Source organism: Macrotis lagotis, chromosome 2 (genome assembly GCF_037893015.1).
Source record: "Macrotis lagotis isolate mMagLag1 chromosome 2, bilby.v1.9.chrom.fasta, whole genome shotgun sequence".
Classification (NCBI taxonomy): Eukaryota; Metazoa; Chordata; class Mammalia; order Peramelemorphia; family Peramelidae; genus Macrotis; species Macrotis lagotis.
In genome coordinates this window covers 199,990,310-200,011,120 of record NC_133659.1, presented here as the reverse complement: position 1 = coordinate 200,011,120, position 20,811 = coordinate 199,990,310, and the positions used below count along the sequence as shown (strand labels likewise).

Here is a 20,811-nt window from a genome sequence, read left to right as displayed (position 1 = left end):
GAACTATTTCCACAATATTGTTTTATTATAAAGTCATATTTTTAGTTTAAAATAATTAAAATATTACTATTATATTTTTATATAAAGTCATGTTTTATTATAAAGTCATATTCTTGATCATTGGAAATAGAGATTGAACAGATGGGTTCTAGTTTACCAAAATTTCAATTCCACAAATTTCAAATTGTGAACTTTCAAATTTTAACTGACCAATTTAGAGAATACTGCAAAAAAGATTACTATTGGTAAACTCAATAATGTTAAAAAAAAGACTATTACTATTCCTTCTCAAAAGTTAATTATCCAGTTTTTAACTACAATAAAATCAACTTAAATTCAAGGACAACACCAGGACTGAATAATAATCAATGATCCCGACTTCATTAGGTCTTATCTCTTAAATTCAAATTACACCTAGATAAAAGTGAGTTAGCAAGTCTTCCCAATAGATTCAGATGTTCCTTTTCACTGTAACTCCCATAGACTTCAGGAAAAAAAAAAAGCTTCCACAAGCAGTGAAGAGTAGAATTTGGCCCAAGGATGCATGTTTACTAAGACTGTGATTTAAGAGATTAAATCACTCCTAGTTAGATAACCATAAACTTGATACTTGACTTAATTTAGATTTCTCTCCACAAATTAGGTAATCTTGTCATTTTCCTAGATTCAACTGTTATCTCTAGGCAAAGGCCACCCAAAACTTTATCTTCAGTCTGGTCCTCTCTTCTGAGATCCAAACTACACAAATTTGGCTGTTTACAGAGTATCTCTAAATGACAATTTTATTGTTGTTACAAAATTTCCAAAAGTAAAGTTTATTATATTTTCCCATAACATCATTTCATAAAATATGAGAATTTCAGAGTTGAAACATACCTAAGAAGCTAGTTATAGTTTGAGGTCAACAAACTATATGCTATGAACCAAATCCAACCCATGGCCTATTTTGTACAGGTTTCACATTTTAAATAAAGTTTTATTGGAATACAATTTCATTTACATATTGTCTATGGTTGCTTTCAAACTAGAGCACAGAGGTGAGAAGGCCATATGTGGTGGCACTTTTATCACTTTGTACTGCTGTCCAATTCACTACAATTATGCAGTAAGGGACTATAAATTGCAGTAATGTAGCTACTGTCAAGTGTATGGGAATTTAAAATATGAATAAAAAATGATATTTCAAATGCCATGAGAAGCTCTGTACAATTACTTTTTTTATTGCCAGTGAGAGAGGGGAAAAAAGAGAAAAAGTTTTATTACAATTTTTTGAGTTGGGGTCAAAACTGAAATTTGACAATATTTTTTAATGAATTCAAAATAAAAATAGAAGGCAAAATAGCACTTATATGAAAAACTTATATAGTGGTAAAGGTAATTCAACAACTAACATTTAAATCACAAATAACTGTCAAGTTGCTTTGTAGACTTCCTGTGCTATCAAAAGTTAAAACATGAAATGAAATCACCATTCCAACATGTCAAACAAGCAAAATATCTACTCTCCAAACCCAAACTACAATTCTAGAAGCATTTCAGACTTTGATGTAGGTACAAAAGAAATCCCTATGCTTCAAAATCTATTTAACTGTGCAATTAAGTAGCTCCTACTTAATCTTGAAATGGTAATGTTTAATGTATTGGTAATGCAATGACATGCTAAAAGGCAAATATTTAGAGAAGAATCTACAAGAATGTTATAAATAACCTTCTGAGCAACTAATATGCTCTATTAAAAGCATATGCTTCGGAAACAATGTCAAGACTAATAGACTGCCTTCTATGGAGGGTGGGGGGAGGGAAGCAAGACTGGGCAAAAATTGTAAAATTAAAAAAATTAATTAAAACTTTAAAAAAGCATATGCTTGTAGATCAATAACAGTTTTTTGGGAGTACTTATCAGTGTGAAAAGACATTTTCGATAATAAAATACATAAAATCTCATTACAGATCAGCATTAACAGATGAATATTTGTAATCAATTTTAATGATAGGGAACATGAACTCTGAATCTTAATTAAGAAAAATGTTCTCACTCAAACAAGAATTCCATTTTTCTCATTAATAAACTTCTCTTACAAAAAATTATATATATTATTAAAATACTTTGAATTTTATCAATTAAAGTATCTTTGGAAATTTGTTTTTTCTCTTATAGTAAGAGTACATAGTAGTCTCCATTTTTGCCTCAGTCTGCAAAACCAAAACATTTACTACCTGATTCTTTATACAAAAAATTGCCAACTCCTTACCTAGTCCAATGAAAGTCCAAAAAAGAATAATTTCTATAAAGCCATAACAACTGGTTATTCAACATTTACTTAGAAGGCCTCCAAGGAGAAAGAAGATAATATAAGCCATTCACTTTTAGACAACCGTTAGAACTTTTGCCCATTGTTCTCAATTCAACCACCAGGAACCAAGCAAAATTAGTTTAATCTCTACTACTGCTAGTCATTTCAAATTTCAGTTCATCATCATCATTTCAAATACCTAAGGAAGCCAATTTGGTCTCCCTAGCCCTCCTCCTAGCTAAATTAAATATCTGTGCTCATCAGTTGGGAAATGGGAGTAAGTTGTGGTATAACATGTGATGGAATACTATTATTCTGTACGGAAAAAAGCAGGCAGATTTCATAAAAACTGGAAAGACATGAATTGATGATGAGTAAAGGGCACAGAACTAAAAGAATCATTGTACACAGCAAAAGCAACATTGTATGATGATCAACTATGATAAACTTAGCTCTTCTCAAACAAGACAGTGATCAAAGACAATTCCAAAAGACTTGTGATGGAAAATGCCATCCACATTCAGAAGGAAGAACTATGGAGTCTGAATGCAGACTAAAGTATACTTTTTTTACTTCTGAAATCTGTTCTTGTTTTTTTCTTTTTCATGGTTGTTTACCTTTTGTTCTGATTCTTTCTTCACAACTTGACTAATATGCAAATATGCTGAACATAACTGTACATGAATGACCTGTTTTGGTGAGGGGAGAAGAAAAATGTGGAACTCAAAATCTTACCAAAAATGAATGTGTGAAAACTATTTTTAAATGCAATTAGAAAAAAATAAAATACAAAAAAAATACAAAATTAATTATAAGAAAATATTTGAGTTGCACTGTCAAGCAAAAATGAATAGGAATCCAGGAAAAGTGCAACTCAAATATTTTCTCTTCTTATAAAATCTTCCATGCTCCAATATCAATCAGTATCAACCTATCCCATCCTCCAACCAAAATCAAAGAATCTCATAAGGGTGGAAGGAATCTCAGAGATATCCAGTCTCTGGATATCCAAACTGAATGGGTACCACCTCCAACTCACAGCTAACCAAGTCTTTTAGCCTAAACTTCAAGTACTCCAAGTAGGGAGAACTTGATGGCATTTGAAATCAGAATCTACCTCCCAGGATTATCTTTAGATTTGAGATAATATAAAGCACTAAAATTAGCACAGTCCCTGGCACATAGTAGGTACTATAGAAATTTAAGTTATTGCTGTTATTAGATGGGTTCAAATCATGCCTTCTACATTTACTAGGTGTGATCTTAGTCACTTGGCATCAGAGTCTCTCAAGTTCCTCATCTATAAATTGCAATAATATTACGGCACCTTACAGGAAGAAAGCACTCTGCAAACCTTATATACAAATGTGAATAATAATGGCTATTATAATCTCTGGAAGCAACCCATTCCTACTTTTAGATCATTACGTAAGCAAGTTTTTCTTTACATCAAACCTTACTTATTCAATCTCTGTAACATCATTCTCACAAGAATGGACACAATATTGTTCTAAGTTCAGTTCTCTGGAACCAGAAAATCAAAGGGAATCAATGTATTTAATAAAACAAATTAATTAAATAATTGATAACTGATACTCTTAAAATAATTAAGAGATAGCAATAATGTTACTTACCCCTTAAGTCTTTTCTCCTACAAGTGACAAGTTCAGTTCCATCAACCACTCCTCATATAATATACTCTTACTTGCCAGTCTGATCACCTTCCTCTGGAAGCACTCCAGTTTGCCAACATTCTTTTCAAAAAACAAGTGCCCAACACTGAGCACAATGCTCCAGATGTGGTCTGACAAGAGGACCTCACACAGCCCTTTATTTTTCACTTCTCTATTATATGTATTATGAACCACTTTAAATTGCTGTTTTGTAGTGCTTTCCCTCTGTGATTATCTCCAATTTATCCTTTCTATAGCTGGTCCCCTGTTGTCTCCAGAGTAAAATTCAAACTCCCTTGACTGGCATTCAAAGGCAACACAATATGGCACCATCCTACCTTTCCAGGCTTATCTCATTCTTTCTTAACACTTATTCTAAAACTTCAGTTAAACTCAATTATACTCTTTCCCCCAAATACAGACCTTCCATAATTCCATGTCTCTACTCATTCTGTTTCCTATGCCTTCCTTTTTTCTTTAACTATTGAATTCCTATCAATCCCAACTCAAATGCTATCTGTTCTTTGAAACATTACATGATCCCCAAAATCAACAACTGACATTGTTTGTACATAGTTGTTTGTATTTGTCTCTTCCTTTAAATTGTGAGCTCCTTGAAGACAGGAACAATGTTTGCCTTTCTATCTAAACACTAAAGATACTTAATAAATGCCTGGTGACCTGACTATGAATGTCTTAGTCCCTTAACAGAATGTGACCAAAAAGGTAGAATCATATTTTAACTAAATTTCCTCTGACTTAGCATATTATTCTTCCTTCATACAGTATATGACTGAAACATATGTGTTGAATTAAATGAACTGCAACTCAAATGAAGGTTATGATCAAAGCATAAAATTACAATTCCAAGGTATGTCATGCGGGAGGGAACAGTAGTTAGGAGTGTGAATCAATGACAGTTTTCATTTTACATCTATTGCTTCCCGCTCCCCCCCCCATCAACTTCCTAAAAACAGAAATAATTCTTTAGTTTTCCATCCTCAACTTGGTAATCTAGCAATTTTAATAACCATACCAAGCCAACTAAACCGTAAGAATTAGTGCCCAAATCCATTTCAAGAATTAAGCCTGCTGAATAATAACTGCACAAAAGAAATAACAAACAAAAGAATGGATTTGCCTTGAAAAATACTAGTAGAAATAAACTTTGGTTTTTTCCTTTTCCTCAACCTCCTCTCTATATCTTTTTTTATAGACACTTTCAGATCACCTTTGGTTCTAAGATCAGTTCTTTATTTGAGGGGCTACAGAAGTTTAACAAGTATCACCTTGAATTAAATAATCTAAATGAAATTAGCACTAGGAGATACCTACTAAAAAAAAAAAAGAAATTTTAAGTATCAACTACATTGCAATAAAGCTATCATGACTAACCTATCACTCCATTATCTCTCACAAGTCTAATACAGTACATAAATTACATAAAATGACTTAAGCATGAATTTATGCTACTCCCAAACACCTGAAATCCAAATACCTACACATCCCCCCTCATATATTCACACACAACGCCCACAAACACATACATACATACACACACACACACACACACACACACACACACGCCCCATTACAGAAAGACAACCCAAACTTATGAAAATTTGTAAAGGTGATGTCAATTCAGAAATCATTTGACTCCAGGGCTGGTGCTTTATCCACTATCCCACCTAACTGCCCAACTACACCACCTAGCTGCCCCACAGTAACTCTTAAGGATACAATATCTTGATGAAAATTGGGGACTAATGGAACATCTGACACACCTTTAAATCCTATGGATGTTCCAGTAATATTGATTATTTATAAACAACTTTCCCTCACTGAGAAAGATGATCTGGGGATGTTCTCAAGTGATTAGGAAGACAGTGGAATTAGGGGGCAGCTAGGTAGCGCAGTGGATAGAGCACCAGCCCTGCAGTCAAGGAGTACCTTGGTTCAAATCCTCAGACACTTAATAATTACTTAGCTGTGTGGCCTTGGGCAAGCTACTTAACCCCACTGCCTTGCAAAAACCTTTAAAAAAAATAAAGTGGAATTAGTCGAGTATGTGCCAGGCTAGGCAATGGGAACAGGGCAACAAAAATGAACGTCTGGAAGAACCTTTGGCGAGTGTTAATCTAGTCCAATCCATTATCTTACAGAAACACAAACTCAAAGTCCAGAGAATTTAAGTGACTTGACATAGGTACAGAGTGGGAACATCCTGGATTTGAAACCAGTTACTTCAATTCCAAATCTAGTTCTCTTTCCCCTACATCACTCTTTTTCAAGAGAGTCAAGACAATGTAAATAACAACCCAATATAAGCCTACCAATCAAAAAGCATTTATTATGTGCCAGGCACTATGACAGGCACTGATAACATAAAAATTAAACAGTCACTTCCCTCAAGGAGCTTACATTTTAATCAAAAGAAAAACATGTACAAAAAACAAGTAAACACAAAACACAAAGTAATTTTCAGAAAGTGGCACCAATGGTGAGAGGAAATGTCAGTTCAGTTACTTCAGAAGTAGCATATGCAGACCATCAAGGTACTCCACAAAGTAGAGGTGCAAAAGTATAGAATGGTGGGCTAGAGCCAAACTTTGAAAGTGTATAAATTTCAAAGGAATTTATATTTGATCCTAGAGGCAACAAGGGAGCCCCCGGAATTTTTTGAGCAGGCAAGTGACAAAGTCAAACTTGTGCTTTAGGCAGCTTTGTGGGAGATGGATTGGAATGGAGAGAATTAAAGACATTAAACCAATTAGGAGAGTGTTGCAATACAGATAAGAGGTGACTAAGCCTGAACTAGGTGGAGAGCTATGAGTGGCAAGAGGAACTTAAAAAAATGACAATGCCTTAAAAGAAATATGAAATAGGGGAAGAAGGGGAGAGATGGAGATAATAAATTATTCTGGACATGTTAACTTGAGATGGCTACCAGTGGGAAATGCCCAATTGGCAGTTGATAAGGCTGGCTGGGAAATGCACAACTGGAAGTTAGTTATGCAAGACATGAGCTCAAAAAGATATATATATATATATATATATATATATATATATATATATATGTACATATATATATGTAATGTAGGGGATATACATATATATTATATATACATGAGTCATCTGCTTAGAAATACTAAATTAACGCATGGGAATTAATGAAATCACTAAGAGAAAGGATATAAGAGAAAAAAAGAGAAGACAACAGGACCTGGAAAAGAGCACTGAAATACTGAAACATACCCACAGTTGGAGTGATGAGTATGATGACCTGGCAATTGACTAAGAAGAAATGGCAGGCCACAAAACCAAGAGAGTACAGTATCATAAAAAACCCAAATGAGGAGAAGATGCTCAGAAAGAAACATGGTCAACAAAGTGCCAAAAGCTGCTGAGATCACAAAATACAAGGACTTATTTATAGTTCTTAATTAGGAAAAGGGCAATATTGTAATACTCAAATTAATTTACAGATTTAGCATCACACCAAACTATCAAAAAAGATACTTTATAGAACTAGACAAAACTAAATTCATTTGGAGGAAAAGGGGATCTAGAATAACAAAGAGAAATAACAGGAAATAAATAGGGAGAAGTAGCACATGCAGACATTGAACTATTACAAAGCAGTAAACATTAAAACTGTGTAACAGTCAGGTGGCTTTGTGATTAGAGCACTAACTCTGGAGTCAGGAGAACCTGAGTTCAAATCCAGTCTCAGAAGGTGTCTGAGACTTACCTGAGGCTAGACGGTTCAGTGAATGATCACTGACCTTAGAGTCAGAACGATATGAGTATAAAGCCAGCCTAAGACATTTACTAGCTATGTGACCTTGGGCAAGTCACTTAACCCAGATTGCCTGGCATCCAGGGTCATCTCCAGTCATCCTAATTCATATCTGGCCACTGGACCCAGATGGATCTGGAATAGAAAGTGAGGTGGTGACTTAGCAAAAACACCCTCTCACTCAAATCTAGTTCATTGGCTTATCATAACATCACCTCCCTGATGACACAGTCTTCTTCAAGGATGAAGGACAAGCATTATCATTACCATTATTATCATCATTATTATTATTACTTAATAGTTGTGTGACCTTGGACAAGTCACTTAACCCCACTGCCCTGCAAAAAAAAACCCCTAAGTAACAACAATTAAAAAAACAGGAAAAACAGATTAATGGAACATATTAGACAAAGAAACCTCAGAAATAAAGAAACTCAATTACCTCAGTGTTTGATAAATCTAAAAACAAGTTACCCAGGGGGAAAAAAATTCCCTCATTTGATTAGAATTATGGAAGAAATCAGAAAGCAGGCTGGAAATAATTAGTTTTAGACAAATATCATATATTATACATCACAATAAATTTAAAATAAATTACCAAATATTAAAGATGATGCCATTAAAAAACTAGAAGAGAAATCAAGGTAACATTTTTTATACATGAAGAGGGGACAAATTTTTAACCAAATAAAGAATGAATAAAAAATAATTTCCAATTACATGAAACTCAAAAACTTTTGCAAGGAAAAATTAATGCAGTAAGGATAAGAAGAGAATCAATCGATGGGAAAAAAAATCTTTCAATCAAATCTCTCCAAGATTGATCTGATATCTAAGCTATATAATGGTCAAAAAGATTTATATAAAACCAAAAATCTTTACCAAATAGATAGTCAAAGAATATAAGCAATCTTCAAAAATTGAGAACCACAAACCACTAACATAAAAACATGCTCTAAAATAAACTAATAACGCAAAATGCAAATCAAAACCACTGTGAGGTTTTAGCTTACATCCAACTAGTTGGCAAAGATGACAAAAAATAGGAATAGTCAATATTGAAAGATGGGAACACTGATTAATTTCTGGTAGAGCTGTGAATTGGTCTAACCACTTAGAATAGCAAGATGTAATTATGCAAAGAAAGTGTTCAAACCTTTAAACCTTAAGATCCCACTTCTAGGTATATATCCCAAGACTCAAAGACAAAATGATCCTAAAAACAACAAAATATTTATAATAACACTTTTTGTGAGCAAAAAAAAATGGAAACAAATAAACTTTCACTAATTGGGGGATGGCTAAACAAGTCGTGGTACATGAAATATAATGAAATATTACTGCAATGTAAGAAAAGAAAAACACGAAGGTGACTACATGGGCAAACAGGTGAATTAATACAAAAAGAAAAGACAAGAAAACAATATAACCAGTGATTCCAAAAACATAAATGGAAAAGAACCACACAAAAAAATCAAATGTTTTGAAATTTCAAAAACCAAGTATTGCCCCAAAGAACAGATATGAGAGGAAAGGTTTCCCCTTCCCCTTCTCTACAGAATCTGGGGAACCTCTGCATAGAACATCACATAAAACATCAATCATCCTTTTCAATATGCTATTTTTGCTGAATTTTACAAATTCTTCAATATAAGAAATGAATTTTTAATACAAAACTCAATTCAAAAGGAAAGTAACTTTAAATAGATGTCAACAAAAATTTGTTTTTAAAAAAGATGAGTAGTGAGAAAAAATGGCCAAGCATTGAGCAATTAAGAGATCATAAGTAATTTTGCAGGGTAATTTCAAGTAGTGATGAAACGGAAAGCCAAACTACAGAGTAAGGGAGAAGAAAGGAAGTAGAGGCAACAAAAGTACAATTTTTTTCCCTAAGATTTTGGCTGTAAAAGGGAGGAGAGATATAGGCAGCAGCTTGAGGAAATGGCCAAGTCAAATGATGATTTTTAACATTGGGGGACACCTGGGTATGTTTACAAATAGCAAGGAAGGAAATACTACCGAAGATCAAAGTTTGAAGAGAAAAAGGTGATCACCGGGAACCCAAAAGAGACCAAATAAAGAGTACAAGCAGAAGGATTGTCCTTAGTAAAAATAGCACTTATCCTTTACTCCAATCTCTAGTAAAGAAGATGGAGGACGCTTTGATTTTGAGATACAAAGTGGGAAGAGGGAGCTCACTATGAATGGCTTCTATTTTCCTCAGTCGAGTGAGAGGTAGAGTCCTTTTAGTAAAGATTATAATAATGTTTGTCCTTCATTCTCAAAGAAGAGCATGACATCAGGAAAGTGACGCCATGACAAGCATATGAATTGATTTGAGGGAGGAGGGGCTGTGCTAAGTCACCAGCCTCACTTTCTCCTCCAGAGCCATCTAGGTCCAGTGGCCAGATATGAAACAGGACAACCGGAGATGGCCCTGGTTGCCAGGCAATCAGGGTTAAGTGACTTGTCCAAGTCACACAGCTAGCACGTGTCTGAGTCTGGATTTGAACTCCTATCCTCCTGACTCCGAGGCCAGTGCTCTATATCCATTGCTCCATCTAGCTGCCCCAGTAAAGTTAGGAAAAGGGGAAAAGAAAAAGAATGGGGAAGGAGGATAGGGTTTAAGAAGGTTGAGAAAATCCTTTCAACAGTCTTATTGAAATAGGGAGGTCAACTAGGAAAAGGTCACAGCATGAAAATAACAGAAAAGAATGAGATAAATTACCTTTTACAACTATGACAAGAGAAAGAATTCTTTCCCAAACAAGAAAGAGAAAAAAAAATAAATCATTTGAATTACATGATACTGAACAGCTTTTACATAAACAATATCAACTTAGCTAAGAAAGGAAACTATATTGCATCAAAAACTTGATTAGGATCTGATATTTAAAACATAAATGGAAGAAACAAAAATGTAATACCAAGAACTATCGGACACAAAGAAAGGACTCCCAAGAGTATGTCTACAAACTATTGAAAAATTATTTTAAATAAGAAAAATGCAAAAATAACTGATTTTATCTCATATACAACAAATTGGCAACAATGATAAGACTGAAATATTAGGACAAACACCCTAATACACTACTGAAGAAATTAAGATCTGATTTAAAATGTTCGTATCTTTTTGATACAACAATCTCACTTAAACACATAAATACTCATAGCAGTATTTTCTGTGAAAGAACTGGAAATTAAAGTAGATGCCCATCAATTTTGAAATGGATAAACAAATTGTGGAACATGAATTGTTTTTGTTTTGCACCAAAACTTATAATTTAGCGTGAAAACAGGTATCAAAACATACTTACCAACCAGACAAAAAGTGATTGGAAATTGTTTAGTAAATAAAAATACAATATAGATGTTAATTTGTGGTTTTCCAAATCAATATCTGACTACTAGAATGCATACTGATTTTGAGTTTGACCAGTATAAGGGAGTGTTCATGAGGAACTACCTCCACTAGTGCAAATCAGCACCTGCTCTGTAATTTACATATTTGAGAGTTGCCTAGGACTAAGAGGTTCCATAACTTACTCAGGAATGTTCCAACTCTCCATTCATATGGACTTAACAGTCCATATGTATCAAAGGCAAGTACTTCTGATTCCAAAGTCTGCTACTCATTAGTCATGTTTCAACTATTTTTATTATATTCATACAACTCATACAGTACTCTATCTAACCATAATAAACAACAAATTCGAAGAAATCAGAAGCATGGAAAGATTTGTTTGAACTGGTTGATAGTATAAGCAAATCCAAGAAAATAACCTCCACAATAAATATAACAATGTAAAAAGAAAAAACAAAAAAGCTAAACCCTATCATAATGACCAAGAATGTCCCTGAAAAAGAAATGAGAAAAAAAGCATCTTTCTCCCTTCTTTTCAGAGATCAGGTCTAAAGCTGTGAAATCTGCATATAGACTCAATCTCTGTTGATGTGGTAACTCTTCTGAACTGCCATTTTTCCTCCTTTTTAAAACGGCTAACTGGATAGGGGAGGGATAGATAACATAATGCAAAATCTAAAGTTGTACTGAAAATCTGAAGCTATCCATAAAATTTGGGTAATTTTTTTTTAAACTGGAAAGGGAAGCAAATGAAGGGGGGGAGATGAGACAGAAGTGATGACTGGGTAAAAATACTGAACAATAGAGACTACAGAGGTCACAGTGAGGTCAAAGAGATTTAAGCAATAAATTACCAGGAGAGAGAGAATAATAACTGAGTATGGTCCAATGGAAGAAATTCTGAATTCTTTAATCATTGAATTAAGATGGTGGTAAGATCTTGTGGATGATAAGATCTAGTATGGATGAGACACAAGGATAGGTGAAGGTCATGGGAACTGAGGGTGTTGATGAATTAAAGCCACAGTGTTTAAGGGAACATTAATAGATATATTAAAATCCCCTAGACAAGTCAAGGTGAATAATTATGAGCTGACCAAAAGGCTGATAGATAAGCACAACAGGATCTGGTTAAAATGACAAATTTAGAAGAAATGTACCTTAAAGGAAGACTAAAGTGCTAAATAACAACAGCAGCAAAGATCTGGAAGTGGTAAGCAAGGAGCTATGCTTTCTCTTCCTCCTGGTTCAAGCTGGATAGAGGTTAAATGAGGAGGAGAAAGAAAATGAAAAAAATGCACCATTAAAGAGGACTGACACAGATTCTGTAGATCTTCTGAAAGGGACAAAGTATCCATAAGAACCAGAAGGTAAAAAAAGAAAAACATAAGAAGAAAAGCATCTAAGAAGCAGAAAAGTGTGTTAATGAGAGAACAAGGAGGTTCCAGAGAATATAATGGAATAAGAGGACAGAGCTGGATTAGGAGGTGGGAGGGATAGGGCTGAAGTAGATGGGGAAGAAAGAATAAGGTAAAAGTTGCAGGTGACAAAATGAACTTTGCTTAGGCGGCTGGGAAATAGAGAGGGGGAAGTGATAAACATAGTACCCCCACAAAAGGGACCATGGGCCTTACTGTTACCAGATACCCTCACCGAAGGTGAAGTCCTGATAGTAAGAAACACAGTAAGGGAACAAAAAAGTACAAGTCTAAGCCTTAAGGATAAATATAATACATGTAGGACCACAATTCCTTAAAAAATATCGCTGGAACAAGTACAAATTATTATATATTCAAATCCCTATTAAAATTTTTACCAGCAAAATGTTTTATAATCACTTATGAAGTGGAAAATACATCTCAATTTATTATAAATTATAACAGCACTTCCACATTAAACAGTTAACACTGTATAATTAATGCAACTAACTCATATACTGCAGACTCTTATTCACTATTAATATCCTCTTATTTTCTGACATATCATTTAAAAAAGTCAAATCTCACTGAACTAAGACATCAAATATCAAGGAACCATTGGGCCTCAGAATGGCAAATGCATCTTCCCCAGCCTAAAAAAGCCTTGTCCCATCTTTATAGTGATTGATGTCTGTAATATTTCTTTCCTGTCTTTGTGACCCTTGCTAGTCACTTAACCTCTCAGTGCCTCCAGAAAACCTAAGGCTATAAATTGCAGAGCATTTGCTAATATGCCTTGGTAGAGAGTATTTGCCCACTAAAAACAAAGAAACAAAAAACTGAAAACGGACACTATCTGTATTTTTCATTATGGAAAAGAGAGAAACAAAGAAGACTATGTCTATGATGCATAACCTTCACTAAAAACATTATAAAATGTAAAATATTCTCTATAGTCTATAAAGAGATTACCTACAGTCAATACTTTAAAAAAAGGGGGATGTCTCCTGGGATCAAATAGAAAAATGAGGAAGTGTGAAATTTATCTAACCAATTTAAATGATATACTTTTTAAAATAAGAGATTTCAGACCTTCTTAAAAAGTAAAATAGAATTCTGCATCATCTTATTCCATTTCTGGAATTACCAAAGGAAATTTTTCCCAATAGTTTTCTGGACCACTCAGAAAGTATCTACCCTACTGCCATCAACTAGTCACCATTCAGGAAATCTATGTTAAAGACTATATTTTACAAAGTTTTGTCTCAAAGTCAGAAGGACCTGAATTCAAGTTCCATCTCTGACACATACTGGCACTTAATCTCTCAGTATTCTAGGCAACTCTCTAAAATTCTTAATAGTTGCAGAGCAAGTACCAGCAGGCATTGGGAGTTTCCTCACCAGGGAGTCTTTATACCAAAGAAATCACAGGTCTAATCTCTAAATCTTATATATAAGTATATAGGTAGTACATCCCAAAACCAAGTATAAAAAAATTTTAGACTGGTTATGGTAATTAGGGTCATTGTGGCTGATAACTGAATAACTGAACATTATTCTAAGTATCCATGGAAATTAAGGAACCTGAAAAAAATCAAGCACAATAGACTATTACAAATGCCTGGTGTTTAGACCTACCTTTTATAATGCATATCTAATTCAACTACCAAAAAAAAGTGTCATGACTGAAGAGCTATATGGTAGCTGGTAATTTTAAATACTGTGCCTACTACTGAACCTCATACCTAGTGGGGTAAAGAGTCATATCAAAAAGTAATAAATTGTCCTAACAGTTAAGAAAAACACAGAGACAATCCCTCTAGATGGCACTCATAGAGGGAATAACTCTTTTCTGCAATGCAAGTAAGACCACTCTCAGGGTTTTGCAAAAACTGAAATCTGTCATGGGTACCTACAAAGCATTATTATGTATATCCTAAAACTCAGCAAAGAATTCAAGGCAAGGAATAAACTTTCCCCCAAAAAATCATCCCCTTCAATCCAGTTTCCTTCCTTTCACCCCAAATAAGGGCATGGTGAGGGCTATAGTGACTTATTAATAACAGGTAAAATAAGCTGAAAGTCACCACAAAATGCAAGTGTTTTCCTCAAATTCCATTTACGATATAATTTACTAAAGTTTTTTTTTTTTCACAATTTCACCTTTACCACAAACCCTTCTACCTGCTCCTTATGGAACATCAGAGTTTTCTCATCTGGAAATAATAAAACATTTACTTAATTCACATTTACACAACTAATGAGTATAAAAAATAGGTAGTTTTTTCCCCTTTGCACAGAGATACCAAAGCAGAACTTCCCATTTTGCAGTTGAAAGGTTACATTAAGATTTCCTGTCGCCAGTTAAACTTTGCCATAATCTTAATTTGAACATGAAAACTGTCATTCCTCCTCCATCTCTTCCATATAGATACAGCCATTTTCAATCTTAAAAAATTCAAACACTAAGGGACACATCAAGAAATCTAATTGAATGGGATCTCAAACATTACCCAATAAATAGCATAATAGATTAGAACCTGAAGAGACCATCTAGTCCAACCTTTTTTCCCCCACTCACTCCCACCATTTTACAGGTGAGGTCTAGAAAAGTTAAGTGATTTGCCCGAGTTCAAACACACCCGTAGAATAGAATAATGAATAATGATAGTTCTCATTTATACAATTCTTTAAAGCCTACAAAGCAGTTAACAAAGCACTTTATTTATATTATTTAAACTGAAGCTTCAATTACTTATACTTTTAATATATACACATAAACACACACAAATACTTTATACAAATTATTTCACATTTCTCTCACAAATAGCTAATTTAAAACTCACTCATAACAAATCAGCTCTCCTTTCTCCAGAACAGACTTGTCATTTCTATTATATTTTTTTTCTACCACACAGTATTCCAAGCTCCTCATTTCAAAGACACAAAGAAATTAAAATGAGTTATAAAATGTTGCACAGGTAGCAGGCAATACAACTAAGAATGAATCAATGAATGAAAAAGTTCTTACAATGGGGCAGACACAATGTTTAATAAGGTCTGAAGAAGTCAATAGGAAAAAAAAATGGGACAATCGAAAACAAAAAGGAGCTCCCATTCAAGTAGGGGTAAAATATACACCTAGAACAGTGTTGTTCAGGGAAGGACATTTTGCCTGAGTTGGTATAGTCAAGTCAAAGAACACACAAATGACAACCTCTTTCCAAAATCAAAACTGATCTAAGTACTTAAAACTCCAAGTCCAGGTTATTTCTACAACAACATGCTACTTCTTATAATACATATGAATAATAAAAATGTCCCATGAATTTAAACCCCCAAAAATTTGACCATTAACTTACTTTATATAATATCTAGGAACTTTATTCTCCATGAGAACATTAAAGCAAGAAATTGGATATTTGTAGTTTTATAAATCAAAATATCCTTTTGAATATTCAAATACCAAAGCATAATATTTTTCCAATAGAAAAATCTCTCATGGAATAGATTAGCTGAAGTCACAGGAAACACCTTAATCACATTTACTAATAACAATTACTATTTACAACCTAATAATACAATGTCCAAGTTATTTAGCTTTTTTAGATTATTACAATAATCAAGAAAAGGAGATTTAAATGCTAAAGGGAACAAAAGCTACAAAACTTGCACTAAATTCATCAAATCTAATCATTAACCACCAGCAACCAAACTTGTAAATATTCATATACATAGAAACACATCAAAGTATAGAGGAAGCATTCTTCATAATATCTTTGACTTAATAAGACTACACAAAGCTTAATCTTAGTTTTGCTTTGTATAGTCAATTCACCAACCTTATACACCCAATGACAGCAGTCCTTGGTACTACCTCTGAGCAAAAGCTGATCTACTAAAGCAAAGATTCATACTTGAAATTTTTTTTCAAATCCAAACCACACTTCTTGAACCTAGGTCATTGGGGTCTTTGGATTGTTAATGGTCTTTAAATTTAGGAAAATGTACTGGAATACATATTTCTAAAAATAATATATCTGCCAGTACTTAATCTTATTCCATCCTCCAAACCTCCCCACCCCAAAAAAGGTGAAAGTATGAGTACAAAGGCAAATTGGATAGGCAACTAGGCAGAATCTGCTTTATTGTGGAATGAGGGATTTTGCAGACTTATGATTTGAAGAATTTCAATATACAACTGTATGAGTCCTCAAAAAGTTTCAAACTAGAAAGTTTAAGAACTACAATATACTATGATATAATATATAATTCATAGTATTTTATCCAAGAAAAACAAAAACACTTGACAAACATGAAGCTAAACCTGTGTCTATCATTAAAAAGAAAATGAATGGTGCAAAAAGAAATCTGATTTACAGAAAGTATGTCAATGACTAGCAAAGACGGAAGGAATCAAGATTATGGTCTAATTAACCTGTTCTAAAGTAGGTGGACCATTCTGATTCAGTCACTCACACATACACATATCTACATTTATTTAAATATCAGTTCTTAATTTAAAACTAGGAAATGTGTTCAACAGCATCACTTTTACTCACCTTACTAACACCTACTCCAGTGAACCTGGCTTCTAACAGTTCTTGCCGCCTTGGGTCCAAGCTATGCAATTCTTCCATCATTTCTGTTGGGAAAGGGAAAAATGATGTGAAAATACAGAAAAAAACATCAAAAGGAAAAAACCATTTTTATATCTGACAAAATTCAAGAGTGACATGATCATGTAACGGTCAATCGAATCCTCCCCCATCAGAGTCATACCATATACATTAAGCAAGAAATTTTATTATGCTACAAATAAATGGAACCTGGAGGTCATCTTTTATAACTTTTAAGAATGTCTAATTCATCCATAAATCTGAAAAACTAGCTGTTAAAATACAAATTGCTCAATCCTTTCTTATAACTTCACTGAAGTTGTGAAAAGTAGGGGCACTGACACGGCCCCTTCCCCCAAGAAAGGATATACTAAGATAAGAATCTGGATGGGAGATTTTTAGATATGAATCATTAATGCCGATGTCATAAGACCATAGAATGAATTAGAAGCCACAGACAAACTCTAAATAAAACTTAAGATTTCTTTGGCGAGGTCTCAAGAGAAAAGCTCATTTTTGATGTAATGGGACACTGAGGATAAAGTCAATCTAGAGTGAAAGTAGAGTATGCATATCCATACATAAAACCATTCTTTCCCTAAGTCTCCTTTCTGACCACTCCCTGCAGCACTGTATTTCCCTAGATTCTACACATCTGTCTTTTAGCACTCCTTCCAAACAGGGAGGGGCAAGAGTACACCATATTTAAAATTGTTCTTATTGCTAAATAACACATAAAGCTACTTTCGGCAAACCTATTCATTTCTATTCACAGAGTATAAAAACCCGGCAAACAAGAAGCATAGGAACGCTGTGACACAAAATTGGGGGGGTAGAAGGGGCCCAAACGAGATGCACCGATATTCCAATTGACACCTTTAAGCACCCGGTTAATCAGTTAGGAGGATGCAAATCGGGGAGAGGCGAGGAAGAGGAAGGGTGATGGGATGATTTTAAAGTTCACTGGACCCAGGATTCCAACCTCTCCTCGGTTAAGCTAACATGCCCACAATTTCCAGTAACAACCAATATAGACATCCTTCCAGTTTCATTTCCCTTCCCTGGCTGAATTAAGAGCCTAGGCCATAGGCGAGAGAGATGGTGGATAGATTAAAGTTTCACCGCACCTCCTCCTCCTCCCTACCCCCATTACACACACACACACACACACACACACATTAAAGTGTAGCGGAATTCTCCTGGGCGGGAGGAGGGCTAAATACCACAAAAGACTTGGAGCTCCCCTCAAATAACCGGCTTCCTCGAAGTCTCGCCCTTCCCATTAACCGAGGCCGGGTTCGCCAAGGCTGCATCCTCCTCTCCCACCACGAGAGCCATCGGACCTTTTCCAACTCCCATCCCCAGCCCCGGCCTGGAAAATAACGCCTCGGCCGTGGCCGCGTTTTAATGTCAAATCGCGTTTTAAAAAAACAAAACAAAACAGAAGCCCCGGGCCCCGCCGCGGCCTCCATGCCGGGTGAGCCCGGGGCCGGGTCGGGTCGGGGCCCCGGCCGCCGGCCCCCCCCCCCCCCCCGCGGCCCGGGGCCTGGCAGCGCGGCCGCCGGCCGGGGCCTGCCCGCGGAGCCCTCCGCCAGCCGCCCGCAAACTTTGCCCAACTTCGGCCCCACCTGTCAGGCCGGGCAGGCCGGGCCCCCGGGGGGCGAGGTGCGCTCCTCCGGCTCGGGGCGCCCCGGCTTGCCCGGCGGGGCCCCGGCCCGGGGAGCCTCGGCCCGACTCCCGGCTCCATGTGCGCCCGGGGACGGTTACGCGAGCCCGGGGACCGCTCGGCCCGGGCCCGGCCTCAACCCCGAGCCCCGGCCCGGCCCGGCGCCTGCCCCCCGCCCCGGGCTCGGTTCGGCCGCGCTCTCACCTGCCGCCGCCGCCGCCGCCGCCGCTCCTCCCTGGAGGGGCCCCGACCCAACCCGACCCGGCTCCGGGCCGCTCCGCTCTTCCCCTGGGCAGGCCCGGGGCGGAGCCGGGGCCTCTCCTGAGCGCCGCAACCCCCCGCCCGGGCAGCCGCCGCCGGCGCCGGGCTCCACGCGAGGGCGGGCGGGCGGGGGAGGGAAGGAAGGAGGGAGGGAGGGAGACGGGGAGGGGGAGGGGGCGGAGAGGCCGCAGATCCCCGGGCTCGCGTAGCCAGCCGGCCGCCCGAAGGGGGCTGGGGCCGGGGAGGCCGTGGGGGGGCCGCGGAACCGGCCTCCTGGCGCCGGACAAAGGCCGGGGAAGGCGCGGGGGGTGGGGGTGGGGGGGGTGCCGGGCCCGGAGGTGGGGCGGGGGGGGGGAGAACCCCGGTGAGGTGACGCCGAGGAAGGGGGGGGGGGTGGGCTGAGGAGGGTCGGAACCGCAGATGCCTGGGACCCGCCTCCGGCCCCTTAATCCGGATCGGTTCGGTCCGGATTAGTAGTGATAGGTGTAAACACACTAGTGAAACCGCGTGTTCCCTCGCGAGATTTGCACGGCGGAGAGGCGGGGTGGGGGTGGGGGGGACGGTAGTGGTGCCGGTGGTGGTGGCGGTGCTGGTGCTGGTGGTGGAGGGGGCGGGGGGGCTGGGCCGCCGGTGGGGGAGGGGAGGGAGGGGGAGGGGGCGTCCCGCTGCCCGGACGGCGCCTCAGCCAATCAGAAGCCGGGCTGGGCCGGCGGGCAGGGGTTCACGCGGCGCCCCGGCGGCGGAGGCCATAGTGGCCGCTGCCTCTCGCGGCCGCCGGAGCGGGGCGGCGCGCCGGCCCGGCCGGGACGCGGGGGTCTGCGGAGGGGGGCCCGGGCCCGCGCCCTCCCACCAAGTCTTTGTGTCCCGGGCTGCCGGGCCCCGCACACGCCGCCGGGGGCGGGGAGCGGGGAATGCAGCCTTGCTGCCCCCGCGCCCGCGCCCGCTCCCGGGGGGCCAGCCGGCGGGCTCCGCAGGTTCGAGCCCCGAGGGGCGCGAGCTGCTGCGCCGGGGCGTGGGTTCTGGAGTGACAGCCCTCAGCCTTGCAGCGCAGCAGCCCGCCACCCCCTTCCCCTTCCCCTCTTCAGAAAGTTGGCCACCACGGATTCCACGTGGAATGGAGTCGGCGCGAGCCCACTTGAGGGACAAAGGGTTCCCTGGGGTCTAAGCGCGCCCCTTCCCCACAATTACGCGGCCGCCTGCAAGCGGCGGGGAGGAGGGAGGAGGCCCCGCCAAGGTGCGGGGAGGGGGCCTACATGTTCACTCGGAGGAAAAACATGGCAGCGCGAGGGCACTCCGGAGGGCCTGGGGAGGGGGAGGGGAACGGAGCCCACAGCCCTGCCCCCATCACGGAAAAGTTTCCCCCTCCCACTGAGCGCTAAGAAAGTGGAAAGGAGGAGGAGCCGTGTGCCGGGAGTAGGCCACACTTTAACCGGGGACTTGAGGACCGGGCTGGAAACCGTCTCCATTCTTACTACCAAGTACAGAGGAGAGAAAGACCGTCCGATCTGGCCCCCACCCATGAAGCCGCGAGATTGGCGTCTATTAAAACGCCCTTTTTATTTTTTTTCCTCAAAAGCTTCCCTAAGATGACTAGTAGAATCGAGGATCACAAGGGTACAATTGGAAAGACTGGAAAGTTCCTCGCTTGAACTTTTGCAGAGTCGGGGAAGCCCCGAATGGAGTTTCTATAGGTTTTCCAGAACAATGGAAGCAAGTT

The 20,811-nt window shown here is 38.6% G+C and overlaps 1 protein-coding gene across 3 annotated transcripts in view; it reads right to left on the bottom strand.

The window, feature by feature from the left end:
• TLK2 (tousled like kinase 2) overlaps positions 1 to 19,604 on the bottom strand; it is a 160,552-nt gene extending 140,948 nt beyond the window's left edge. Inside the window, exons 1-2 of one of the 3 annotated variants that reach the window (XM_074224422.1) lie at positions 19,038 to 19,604; positions 17,111 to 17,193 (exon numbers count right to left, since the gene is read on the bottom strand). In XM_074224422.1, the coding sequence (XP_074080523.1) occupies positions 17,111 to 17,191 (81 nt within the window). In that variant the 5' untranslated portion in view covers positions 17,192 to 17,193; positions 19,038 to 19,604. Of the gene's footprint in view, positions 1 to 17,110; positions 17,194 to 18,795; positions 18,920 to 19,037 lie in introns of those variants that run through there. The other 2 variants (XM_074224420.1, XM_074224421.1) reach the window with 2 other exon arrangements.
• Positions 19,605 to 20,811: the final 1,207 nt, after the last annotated feature.